The 14092-nt window shown below is 43.9% G+C and overlaps 1 protein-coding gene across 7 annotated transcripts in view; it reads left to right on the top strand.

Moving 5' to 3' along the window:
- The window catches only part of NPAS2 (neuronal PAS domain protein 2), a 156630-nt gene that overhangs the window by 89228 nt on the left and 53310 nt on the right, over nucleotides 1-14092 (top strand). For all 7 annotated transcript variants that reach the window (XM_045981207.1, XM_045981205.1, XM_045981204.1 and 4 more), the window contains exons 3-4: nucleotides 3269-3417; nucleotides 10554-10645. In XM_045981207.1, the coding sequence (XP_045837163.1) occupies nucleotides 3269-3417; nucleotides 10554-10645 (241 nt within the window). The remainder of the gene's footprint in view (nucleotides 1-3268; nucleotides 3418-10553; nucleotides 10646-14092) is intronic.

Raw genomic sequence — 14092 nt, 5'->3', positions numbered from 1 at the left:
CGAGGTGCGAAGAGACTGACAATACCACATGTTGACAAGTCTGTGGAGGAGCACAAGCCTCCTAGGTTGCTGGTGGACGGGCAGACACAGTCCAGTCACTCGGCATAACCGCATGGCGGGGTCTAATCACAGGGAACGTACACTAAGACTATGACTCAGCAATTTCACACCTATGTATTTACCCAAGAGATATGTGTGCCCGTGTCTATGTAGAGACATGGACGTCAATACTCCGATCAGCATTATTCTCCATCCCCCTGACCTGGAAACCACCCCATGGAATACTACTCGGCCGTCAAAAGGAATATTCATGTATGCGACAACGCAGACGAATCTCAAAAACCTAATGCTAACTGCACATTCAAGACTATATGCTGTCTGATTCTATTTACATGAAATTCTAAAAATGGCAAAACTAAATGACAGCAGATCCCTGGTTTCCTGTGGCTGTCATCAAGGGGAGATCAACCACAGAGACGCAGGAGAATACCTTTCAGGACGAGGGAACGGTTCGGTCTCTGAGTTTGGGTGGTGGTTACACAATTACCAAAATTCATCGAACCGTACACTTCAAATGGCTGAATTTTACTGAATGTAAATAATGACGTGAAGGAAAAATAAAAGCCAGAGGCTGATGAAGGGTCTTTCAGCTGGTTGTCCCAGTGCTTTCTGGGTGGTGTCTCGGGGCCTGCCTAGACGACCTCCTTATCGGAAATAAGGTCATTCGAGGCTCATTTTCTTTCTCTTGCCTCAGAGCCACAGATCAGCTGACAGTGACCGATTTCCAGCGGGCACCATAGTGTGTCTCAGGCGGAGGCTGACGGAAGCAAGCTTGTGTTTCTGTCACAAATGATATAAGCCTTCATCGTATTCTCTGCCAGGCCACGTTGGTTGTCATTATATCCACTGAAGAAGAGAACAGAGTAATAACGAGCTGGGTGTTATCGGCTCACAAATAATTTATAATGGGCAAACTAGGACAGGAGCAGAGCTTTTTTTGGCTAAGAAGGCTCATGTCATTCTTTCAAATCCAGGCCAAAAAATTATTTATAATGCATAGACAGTCACTCGGAAAGTTAAAAGGTTCCTTTCTTCTCTCCTGTGTGTTTGAACATGATGCTTTTTACCCTAGACTCGCAAAAGCCACCATAGTGTGTTCCTTGGACACCTGCATTCAGTCTGTGACTCTGAGAAAACATATATGAGGGTGATTACCTGTCTAGGAATGAGGCCTCTGTAGGAATCCCTTAAGGGTGTCAGGTCCTCCCCCAAATCCAAGAAGGTTGGGAATGAGGGAAAAGTCAGGAAGAGGAGATGGTTATATGGGTGGTGATCACAGGCTTAAGGTAAGGTTTGAAGAATTGCCTCAGGTATTATCAGGAAAGAACCCCAACCAAGATATAATCACAAAGGACAGCTTGCCAACAGGCGTGTTGAATTAAAGGCAGGTCGTGTGTCCTTAGTAGAGACAAGCAGGGTGGTTATGGACCTGTGACATCTGAGAAGAGGATATTTGCCCTGTGTCCCTATATTTGCGGAGCTGTTTGGGGGGAACCGGAATCTTTATTGACACTGATACCTGTCAGTATGGATACCGACCCCAAGGGAGGTGCAGCCCTCTGATGGGAATTTGCTGAACTGTCACAAGCCACCAGCACCCTGTCTTGACTGTACGTTGGCCAGTAGCCTCCTGATAAGTGATCAGCTGCCCTGGGCCCCTTGATGCCAGGCCCCAGGGTGCTGAGAGCAGCGGGTAGACCAGTTCAATGGGCCCCGCAGCTGAGGCCCTGCCCTCCCAGTGAGCTGACTGTGGAACAAGTCCATCCTGGATGAAATGAGGAAGGTGGGTCCCCTCTCGATTACCTTCGGTTAAAGTGACTGTTGATGAGGGGTTAGTCCCAGGGGGTGGAGAGCCAGCCCCTGGGTCTGTGGTATGTCGTTAAAGATCAAGACCTCTAGAGTGGTGCTGCTTCCCAGGGCAAGGGCAGGCTTCCTGCAACACATGCTCCTTGTTTGACTATCCAGCTATAGAACGGCCCATAGAGCTGTGTTTTCCTGTTGCAGTTCCTGCGGACTTCAAGCTTGCTCAGAGGTCCCCTCCCCTCAAGCCAAGTGGCTCTACTTTGATCTCTGTGTAGATGTGCGGTGTAGTGTGTCGTTTTTAAAATAGACTTTGTTCTTTTTAGAGTAAGTGTAAGTTCACAGAAAAACCGAGCAGAAGGTACAGAGCGTTCCCATAAATCCCCTGTCCCTGTGTACGGACAGCCTCCCCGTTACCAACAGCCCCCAGTGGATACAGTGGATGAACCCACGCTGACACATCATTACCCCCCAGAGTCCACACTTGACATCAGCACCCGCTCTTGGTGTTGGACATTGTGTGAGTTTGGCCAAATGTAAGATGATGTGGGTCCACCATGATCATATCATACAAGGCATTTCACTGCCCTAAAAACCCTCTGTACCCCACCTATTTATCCATCCCCAGCTCAGTCCCTGGCAGCCACTGATCTTTTCACTGTCTCCATAGTTTTGCCTTTTCCAGAATGTCATATAGTTGGAACCTGTGCAGAATGCAGCCTTTTCAGATTGGCTTCTTAAGTATTATGCATGTAAGGCTCCTCTGTGTCATCTTGTCAAGGGTTCATCTGCTTAGCAGCTTGACAGCCATACGCGCCCTCTGTCATACGTTGGCCCCAGGTCGAACACGGTTTTGCAGTCGTTTTCGTGTGGGATGTGCCTTGTCTCCCCACGGGATGATGAGCTCTGGGGCAGAGGCCAGGACATATGCCCTGTGTGGCACGGCTCTCCGCCAGACACTCAGGGCACCTGGCTTACCCTTGTAACTTGATGCTGAGGGCTGCATGCTCTGGGGTAGAGGAGACAGGGTTAGAGCCTAGGGAAGGGCTTTCAGAGCAAACCCTGTGGGCTGCAGCCGTGTACACAGCCTATCATTTGCTCTCTGAAGTTTAAAGCCCCATGAAGTCAGAGCAAGCAGCATCTGGCAGCAGAGCTAATCTGTGCAAGAGTTTTGCATCTGAGTCAGAACTTGCTTATTAACACTGTCTGTCTTTGTGGCCAAGAGTCTGGCAAAACATTTTTTTGTCCCCGTTACCCAACTCCGAAATGTGGCGAACATTACTTTCCCTGAAAGGGGTCTGATAAGATGATCACAACAGAATACACTCTGATGGAAAGTACCTCCGTTTCATAATAAAGCCTTTATGGAGTGGAATGTTCCAGTAACCTGTGTGTTCTGTGTTTACAGAGCTTCTCGAAACAAGTCTGAGAAGAAGCGTCGGGACCAGTTCAATGTTCTCATCAAAGAACTTAGCTCCATGCTCCCTGGCAACACGCGGAAAATGGACAAAACCACCGTGCTGGAAAAGGTCATTGGATTTTTGCAGAAACACAATGGTAAAGGTTACGTTTTTCTCCATTTTTATTCCATTCCTGCCCTTTTTTGGTGATGCCTGCATCAAGCTGGTCTTCTGCTTGGTTCTCGCTTTCCAGCAAAGCCCAATCTCATCAGTCACAGGCTTCCTCTTGCAAAGGCACTCAACCCTCTTTAATATCCCACCTCCAGCAGGTTTGGGAAAGGACACTCTCCGCCCAAACTGCTTTATTAGCCAGAGGAGAGAATCCAAAGCAGCCTCACAGGTAACACCCAGCCTAAGTGGAGTGACATTAACCGTGGGAGTGTCTTGATTAAAAATGTCTGCAGCAAGCATTTTTTATTCAGCTTGGAAGAGATGCAATGCCCAAGAATTCATTTTCCAAATGAATTCTTCCACCAAAGTGGACTGGTTTCTCCAACCCTCCCCTGCCATGGCCCTTGAACTCTTTGGCCTTCTGAGCTATGCCGTGGGGAAAATACACTGAAAATCAGGAATTTACTTACTTTAAATCCATTTTTTTATTGAGAGATAATTCACATGCCATAAAATTCGCCATTTTAAAATTTATAATTCAATGGTTTTAAATGTATCCAAAAGGCTGTGCCACTGTTAATACTAATTTTCTCATCCCATAAAGTGGTCACTGCCCATTTCCCCTCCCTCCAAATCCTGACAATCACTCAATTACTTTCGCTCCTTCTAGATTTGCCTGGTCTAGGCATTTCATACAAATGGAACCACCCAATATGAGGTCCTTGGTTTCTGGCTTCTTTCACTTAGCATTCATATTTCAGCAAGCACATGTGTTTTACTCCACATTATGGCCAATAATATCTATTGTATGGATATACCGCATTCTGCTTAGCCACGGATCAGTTGATGGCTTTTGGGTTGTTTCCACTCTTTAACCAGTATGAATAATGCTTCATGTATGGTTCTTTGCATGGTTATATATTTTCAGTTCTCTTGGACTTATATCTAGGATTAGAATTGCTCAGTCCAGTGGTAACTCAAGTTCAACTTTTTGAGGAACTGCAAACTGGTTTCTGTAGCAGCTGGACAATTTTATACTCCCAGAAGCCATGTATAAGGGTTTCAATTTCTCCACATCCTCACCAACGCTTGTTATTGTCTGATATGTGTGTGTGTGGTGTTTATTATAGCCTTCCTAAGGAGTAGGAAGCAATTATCTCATTATGGTTTTGATTTGCATTTCCCTAAAGATTAATAGTGTTGAACATTTCATGAACTTACTGGCCATTCATATATCTTCTTTAGAGAAATGTCTATTCCAATCCTTTGTCCAAGGTTTAATTGGATTATCTATCTTTTTGTTGCTGAGTTGTAAGAGTTCTTCATATATTCTGGATACTAGACCCTTATCAGATATAGAATTTGCAAATGTGTCTCCCCAGTCTCTGGGTTGCCTTTCACTTTTTTACTGATGTCCTTTGACACACAAACGTTTCCAAGTTTGAAGCCCAGTTATCTTTTCTTGTTGTGCTTGCTTATGTGTGTCTTGGGTATCTTATCTAAGAAACCATTGTCTAATCTAAGCATATGAATGTCTGCATCACCTATGTTTTCTTCTAAGAGTTTTTTTAGTTTTAAGCCATAGATTAAGTATCAAGCATATAAGCTACAGGGTAAGCATTTAGGTATTTGATCCATTTTGAGTTATTTTTTGTACAAGGCATAAGACAGGGAGTTGAAATTCATCTTTTTGCATATTGATATTCAATTATCCCAGCATTCCTTTCTTTTTAAAAGCTTTTTAATACTTACAGAAAATATACACATAACTGTACAGTCGAATTACTTATCACACTGTATATTAGTAAACACAGCTAGGAACCCAACACCAGGCTCAGTAAGTAGAAGAAGAAGCTCACAAGCTTCTCCAGTAGATGCCCCTTCCTTCCTATTACCTCGGCTTTCCCCAGAAGTAATCTCTATTTTGACTTCTAATACTAGAGTTTGGCTATTGGGACCTTATTCAGATGGAATCATAGATTATAAACACCATGTTTATGTGGTTAATCTGTTCTTCCATTGTTGTGGCTGGTTCATTTTCATTGGTATATAGTATTCCATAATATGAAGTTACCACTTGACTCTATCCTTGAACTTAAGTCTTTCTCAAATCACCCTCTCTCCCTTTTACGTTTTTCCTTTAAATCCTTTTACCTCTTATCACTGATCACCCTACCCTGCTGCTCACCTGTGGATGGTACCATAAATAAATAAATAAATAAATAAATTGGAGAGGGGTTAAGAGGGTTCAGTAGATAATCACAAGCAAGAAGAGTAGAGTTCTCTTTTTTTTTCCTCAACCACGACACCAAACATAATAAAGTCAGAAATGTCAGGTTATTGAGGAGATAATTATGATTCTTCTGTACTTACAGTGATGCTTCTCTTTCACAGAACATTTTCCTAGACAAGATGATTTCATGGAAGAGGGCACAGCTAGGACATTAGAAAGTTTCATTATACTTTCTATTCTTTTATTGATTCTTTAATAATTGTATATACCTATTAAAAAGATGACAGTAATGATATATCCTCCTTTTTTCTTCCAAAGCTGCCCAGGGGAGTGTAAAGAATATGTTAATTGCTTTTGTTAAAAGTCAGGGAAGAATAATCAAGGTGGATTGGAATAAAGTGTTACAGCAGTATTCGATTGCCCCAATAATTTAATCAGAATGGTTATGTTTCCTAAATGATGATTTGGCTAAGTGAAATAGCAGGCTGGTTCGATTACTAAGATATTTTGCACAAATTACTCAAACTAGGTCAGTGCCACTGAGAAGCAGGACAGCTGTTAAATAGGACAGCTGGGATCAAGTTCATCAGTGTGACATTTATGCTGGGCTCTGTCCGCTGCAGAATTACAGAACTGTCAAATTGGGACCTGGAAAGAATCAGTCAGCAGAAATGCGGCCCCCTAACACCAGGAGCGTCCATCTCTACTTCACCTTTTTTATACGACTAAGGCCTACTTTGCACAGCCCCCCTCAAAGGCAACCCTGATCACCTGTGGATCTCACTCATCCTCTGTGATTTTACGTTCCAAAGAAAGCAGAAAATTCATCAAAGATTTTATGGAGAAATACAGCGGTTAGACCAAAATTTGGATTGAATCAAAAATAAAAACAAACAGTAACCTCAGTTATAACCCAAATGGACGTGAACTCCACAAGCATCCACAGTAGAGCAGAGAACGTCATGGTCAGCATTTATTCAGGGCTCCCTGTGAGCCAGGCAGGCATTGTTCTAAGGATTCTTGTATAGGAACACATGTGAGCTTCACAGCAGCTCGCCTGAGTTAATATTATTTCACAAGTGAGACAACCAAGGCACAGAGATGTTAGGCCACTCACCCAAGTTTGAACAGCCAGTGTGGTGAGGAATCTATACAAGGCGGCCTGCCTCCAGATGCCAAGTTTTTAATACTACACCATACTGTTTTTCCACAAGGCATACATAATTCATGGAGCTTTGGGGGATATTTGTATCATAACTGTGCTCTAGCTGCCCATTAGTGTTGCCATGTAGCTAACTGGTTCTCAACCTTGGACACCCATTAGAATCACCTGAGGAGTTTTTGAAATACATGTCACTGGGTCACACCTGAGAGACCAATAAATCAGAATGTCAAGGGGTGGAACCCCAGTGGTGAGTTGGAGCTGGCTCACCCTAACTTTGCAAAAGATGACTGTTACATTTTCAGGAGTTTTGCAAGCCAGTTGACAGCTCGAAATTTACATTACCGAAATGGGAAGCACTATAAAACAGGGCTTTGCTTTTTCTTTTCTTTTCTTTTTTTTTTTCTTTTGTAGGGAGGGAGAGCCTTTTACCAGCACACTACTGGGTGAGTCAGAAGCACCCATATTTTTATTTTTATTTATTTATTTATTTGACAGAGATCACAAGTAGACAGAGAGACAGGCAGTGGCGGGGGGTGGGGGGTGGGGAGCAGGCTCCTTGCTGAGCAGCGAGCCCAATTCGGGGCTCGATCCCAGGACCCTGGGATCATGACCAGAGCCGAAGGCAGAGGCTTTAACCCGCTGAGCCACCCAGGCGCCCCAGCATCTGTATTTTTAAAGCTCCCCAGGTGATTGGAGTGTGCAGCCAGGGTTAGGAACTGTGGATTTAGACATGCTTTCTGCTTTCATGATACAGGAAGACCACATGATAAGTAAGGAAATTGATTAAATCTAGGTAGTCATTATAATTCTTCATGATGACTTTTTCCTCCCTAATTGTTCAAGCATCCCCATTTTCTCAGCTTGAAAGCCAAATCTTGATCCTGGAATGGATACATATTCTTTTTGAAGGAATCCAAATCAAAGCAAGAACCTGGCCACGCTTCTCTGGAGATCGATTTTGAGCCATCAGTGCCTGTTTTACAGGCTGTTCCCTACATTATGTAAATCGCAGGGTGTATTGCACGTTCTTACCCACATCGAACTCCATGTTACTTCTACAGGACCAGGCTAACCTGCATGTTTTCTTCTTCTTGCGTGAATCTCAAGCTGATTTAGTGTGATTTTCTTCCAACATCAAATCATATTCCTTCTTCAGGCCCCTTCAATGTGTCTGCCTTAGTGCATAGGGGCTGCGGGCGAGTGGGGAAGCTGCAACACAAAGAGGAAGGCCTCTCTGGTGGACAGGGTCATGTTAACCCAGCTTAGTAGTGAGTTTCTGCCCCATTTCGCAGACTTTTCTTTGCCTACACATAACCCCAAAGCATACAGCTCCTCGTTCACACCTACCACGAATTGGGAGGTGAGCACTCTAGGGCCCAACTGCAATCTACACTACCATAGAATTTGGGGGTTCAGCTGTTAATTGTAATGTCTTTCTTCACCCCCCCCAAAAAAATACATATATATATATGCTTCTAGGTGGCTTTGCTTCCCTTGTTATTTAGAAACTGCCATCACCACACCTCTTTGCTGACCCTGCCCTGTCACCTGTAGCTAGCTAAATGCCAGTGGAGATGTGATTATAACGCTAAGCTTCATTTCCCAGTTTAACACTTTTTTACTTGCCTTAAGACATTTTACTATTGATATATATATATATATTACCATATTTACATATATATAGATAGATAGGTATATATATCTATATATATATCTACATACATACATACAGGGTGCCTGGGTGGCTCAGTGGTTAAGCCTCTGCCTTTGGCCCAGGTCATGATCTCAGGGTCCTGGGATCAAGCCCCACATCGGGTCTCTGCTGAGCAGGGAGCCTGCTTCCCCCCTCTCTGCCTGCCTCTCTGCCTACTTGTGATCTCTCTCTCTGTCAAATAAATAAAATCTTTAAAATATACATATGTGTGTGTATATATATGTGTATATATATATATATGTGTGTGTGTGTATATATATATATATATATTTTTTTTTTTATGCTGTAAAGTGAACCTTAACTTCCAAGAACTACAGTCAAATTGTTGAAATACAAAGTGAATGAAATGGCTGCTCTCTATATTATTAGGCTTGTGTTTAGAATGAATCTAAGCCATACTAAATGATCTAAAAGTTACTTACAGAAAAGGGCCTTTCATTTTCCTTTCCCATTAAGTTGAATGGACCCCTATCTGAATCAACTTTGGGTGGCTGAGAAGACCCTTCTCCTGGACTGTTAATCTACAGCTTGATCCTAATGGTCAAAAGAATGTTACAGATGAGTTTATGTGCTGGGAAATGGGGAAAGAACACTTATGGCATTAGTTTATTCCCGTGGCCTTGGTAGATCTCTTTTCTAAGTGGTCAAACTATGGCAACCATGTGAGGAAATGAGAGTTTCGCGCTCTCTTCCTCGCCCCAGCTGGCACCCCAGAACAAACACTGGTCCAGAACCGCATGTACTACATGTGGCCCCCTGCCTCTGCTTCCCAGGGTGCATTTCACCTGGTGCAGCTTTTGGCCACCGTGGCAGCAAGAGCTCATCCTTTCAAAATCTTTCAAATTCTTGGAGGAAGAAAGCATCTCAGATCCCAGAAGCACCAAGAAAATAATCTCTAAAGAAACCTCTCAGCACACAAAGCGGAGCAAAATGTTGGTTAAGATGGAGGATCACGGGCCCCGGGCGGCCCCGTTGGTTAAGCCTCTGCCTTCGGATCAAGTCGTGATCCCAGGGTCCTGGGATCAAGCCCTGCATCGGGCTCCCTGCTCATCAGGGAGCCCATTTCTCCTTTCCTTCTGCCTGCCCCTCTGTCTGTTGCTCTGCCTACTTGTACTCTCTCTCTCTTTCTATCAATTAAGTAAACAAAATCTTTAAAAAAAAAAAAGTTGGAGGATCGACTGAAGGAAAAACAAATATGACTGATACAGCATTTGAGCTATCTGTAATAATCTTATCAGAGACATTTTAGTAATAAAACAAAAATACACTTTCAAACATGTGAAAGAACTTGAGTACTTAAGATGTCCTCTGTATCCCAATGACTACTGAATTTACAAACACGAATAACATCTTCAGTACAAGGTAGTTGCAGAAACAAGCAAGGGATAGATCCATCCAGAAAAGGTTTGAAAAGAATAAATTCTGGCTTTAAAATCAACTAAGTAACTTGTATTTGTCTGACACATTGTACATCAGTATCGGGAAAGGCTGAAAAATACATGACATTCTGCAGAGACGCAGGAAGTCATTCACTACAAGCCTAAGGTGTGTCTGGAATTTTGAAAATGTCAGATCTCTAAAGTGTTCTGCTTTGCCTTGACCATGAAGCTGTAGCTTAGAACCGTGTCCCACCATCCCAGTCTTTGTTCTCATTGCCTTGATAGGTGGCGACTGTCTAACTCCCAACTGCTGAAATCAGTCAAGATCACTGTGTTCCTGCTACCAGCAGGGACTGCTGGCCACACAGAGGGTGGAGTTCTCTTCTCCTGAAGCCTCATTAAAAGGATGTGAAAACATCGAGAGACGCCTTTACGTGCATTACATCCAAAGTTCTGGTCCTTGGAAATCAGGATAACCTATTTCCTAATCCTGGCTTCTTTAATTAAACAACACAGAGGTTTACACAAAATTACATAGAAATAAGTGTGCTTCATTTGTCCATTCTAATTCCAAGATACCTTGGACATAACCATTTATTTATGGTTTTTTTTTTTTTTTTTTTTTTTTTAGAAGTCTCAGCGCAAACGGAAATCTGTGATATTCAGCAGGACTGGAAGCCTTCATTCCTCAGTAATGAAGAATTCACCCAGCTGATGTTGGAGGTGAAATGCGCTTTTCAATTAGCTTAATTAGTGGTCGCAAATCAAAATGTAGCCGCTTGTTCCGATAAGACCCGGAGCCCGAAGCAAACAACTGTTCTTGACCCTGGAAAAAGGTCTTGAAACAGACACTCCTTGAAGCCCTGCATGCTATTGCTTGTTTTTTGGCTACTGAGTTTGGCACTATAAGCAAGAATCCCAAAACTGGATGTGAGTGTGTGCAGGGTGAACCCGCTCATGGTCTCCCAACCAGAGGACACCCAGTGGGGGACCCGGGAGGGACAAGGGTGCAGGTAGGTAGGAGGGGAAAGAGGGAGGAGAAAGCCCATCTCTGCACTGTCTTTGTGGCTCAGAGTCTCCTCTTTAGAATGCAATGATTATACGTTTCCCTTAGTAGAACACATTTTGAAAACAAAAGTCTTCTTTTAAAGTTGGGCTTTTAACTTGAGCACACATTACATCAACACAGCATGTGGGTGTCTACCATAAGTGACCCTGGGCCTTCCCACTCGGCACACGCCCTTTCTGGGCTGAGGAAGATGCTCACATTTCTTCCTCCAGAAAGTTAGGTGCCCACACCCATCTACAGGGATGTATTTGTGGAAATCCGGCTGAACTGAGCCAGTGGCCTTCTTCAGTGTCCTGTGTTTACATTTGGCTGAAACCCCTCTGTAGAGATGAGGATGAGTCTCTCTGTGGCGGGGTGCTCTGAAGTCTCAGCTGGGGATTAGGCTGGGAGTGCATGGACATGACAGTGAAGGGAGAGAAGGCTCCAGACATGGCAGGTCTGGGCCCTTGAAGAGGAAACCGAGACAAATGAGCTCAGCGAAAGGAAGTTAGATGCTGGCTACATGTCAGCGGTTCCTGGCAGGATTTTTGGAAAGTGGCTTCTTTCTTTATCTCATCTTAGGTGCGTGTATAAGACTGATGTAAACTTTAATTTACATAGATTAACTATGCAGAAAACAGAAAGTACTGGAGTAAGAAAATGCCAGAATGAAGATGTCCAAATATTATGAAATATAAGCGCATTAATGAACATTTGCATAAAATGAAAGATACTTAAATCTACATGGGAACTATATTTAAAGAAAATACAGAACTTTCTCCAGAAGCAATGCATTTTAAGTATGTTAAATTTAGAGCAGCTTGTGAAATATAATGTTGAATTAATGCATCATTATGCTACTTTACATAAACCGTTTTATCTTTTAATTCTTAGGGACAGTAGTTAAAACGCGTAACCCTGTAGAACCCAGCCTCTTTTTAAGAGTCTGTAGCACAGCCTTCCTTTTTCTTCCCCCCACTGAGTTTCAAGATATCAAAAGTGTCTGAGGAAACACGACTTTTAGAAAGTTAAAATTGGATACATATTTGGGCTGAAAGGCAGGACTGAGATTCAGGAGACTAGAATTTCTAGAAAAGTAAGATTTTAGATTGGTATGTATATTCCTTCTGCACGTTCCCTGGCTCCCAGTATAGACTCCTTGAAGCGAATCTGAAGGAATCATGCCGGATGAGTGAATTAAGTCTGAAGTTAATCCTTCTGGGATTAGCCTTCTGGGCAAATTGCTGCTTTGAGGAGCCTGGGAAACGCACCCAGTACTACTTTGGATTTATCTCTGTTTTAAGCTTCTGTTCTGACCTGTTGCTCTTCAGGAGACACAGACCTGGCCCTGAGTAACAGTACTTCGAGTATCTTCTGGATGGCCCGGGCCCCACGGGACCCCCACAGGATGAGATTGTCACCATTTGCCACGAGGCAAATGCTTACTCGTGTGTGTGTGTGTGTGTGTGTGTGTGTGTGTCCCTTTCCAGCCACACAACCTCTCCTTTTCCAGAGCCATTTCAGGGACTGTGAGGAATTCAGATGCCATGCCTTGGTAACCATGAGGTTCCCGTTTTAAAGCAGGACCGAACCCATCAGCCCCCAAGGTGCTGAACCACCGGTGCCCTGTTGATGTGACTTCCTCCTCCTTCCCTCTTCTCTCGGAAAGCCCCCAGCCCAGACTCTGGGAGGATGCACACATGGTCGTGGGGTTTGAAAGGAAAAAAGCGCCTTGGCTGCAGACCAGCCAGGCAGGTACCGTGTTAGCGGACAGAGAGGCTACAAACTCCTGAATACATTGACTCAGACGAAGGGGCAGCTCTTGCAGGCTGGCCACTACTGGGTTTGTAGCATTTCTTCTGAATTGTATTCAGAAAAGCTACAGCCATCTTTTCTCTTAGCCCAGAGGTTGTCCCTGGAGAACACAGGAAGCACCAGGAATCAGGGATTGGCAGAAAGGGGTGTTTTTGTTTCCTTCTAGTGTGTGGCAGGTATAAAACAGGGGCCATGGTGGCATTTTTGGCATCCCTGACGCTGCTGTTGCAGTCACCTTCACTTTGAGACTTTGCAGTGAGTCTGCTGAGTCCCTCAGATGGGGCTGATGGGATCCTCTAGAACCCTGGCAAGTGTGCTCCAAGCAGTGACTTAGCACCCTTCTTGTGCATTTCATGGGAGACCCCAATTATCTGATGAAAGTTACCTCCCATCTATAAATACCTTCAGTTTTTTAACACCCACATGCTTTACAAGTCCAAGAGGGGCTTGGGCCCACTGCACAAGAAGATCATTTGAACTGCTTCTCTTTTCCCAATACGCTGCCCTGCATTTTCAAAAAAGGTCCAGCCTCCAGCCGACATCCTCGAGAGTGCCCCCATGTCTTAAAGTTCACCTCTAGGAGTGCCACAAATAGAACTAAAAAACTATTAGGAAAAGAAACAAAAGGAACCAAGATGTACCTCTGGGTTCACCATGACCCATAAATCTTATTCGGGATTTCTTAACCTTGGCCCTCTCAACACCTCGGACCTCGTCATTCTTTGTTATGGGGGTGTCCTGTGCATTGTGGGACTTTCCAAAGCATCCTTGGCCTCTACTCACTGGATGCCAACAGCACCCACCCCAGTAGTGACCACCAAAAACGTCTGTTGCCATCCCTAGATGTCTCCCAACAGAGGTGGGGAGGAGAGGAGGCAAAACTGCCCCAGCTGAAAACTACTGACGGAACCCAAAAGGATGAGGTCCACTTAAGAAACATGCTCTAATATATTTTTCAGTCTTAAATCCTGCAATATGTACGTGTAAAATAATAAATGACCCTAGTGTTCGTTTTCCTGGTGAAGAGAGCTTCCTCCCGTTCTGGCACGGTGCCCTTCATGCGTGGTTAGTGGACCATTTCCGCTTCCTGTTGCAGTGCACCTAGTTGCACCCTCCAAACTGGACCAATGAGTGCCCCTTTGGCCTGGCAGGCTTCCAGTAACACCCTGGGAGGAACTAATGAGTACATACAAAATGTTTCCAGAACTTTCTAAGCACATATTTCAGTGTGACTTTTTTTTCTCTTAAAGTGGAAAAATTCTCATATTTGAGGAAGATCCTATTTCAAAGATACAGTCGGTACAAAG

Source organism: Meles meles, chromosome 16 (assembly GCF_922984935.1).
Source record: "Meles meles chromosome 16, mMelMel3.1 paternal haplotype, whole genome shotgun sequence".
Classification (NCBI taxonomy): Eukaryota; Metazoa; Chordata; class Mammalia; order Carnivora; family Mustelidae; genus Meles; species Meles meles.
This window is presented reverse-complemented; position numbering and strand designations above follow the sequence as displayed.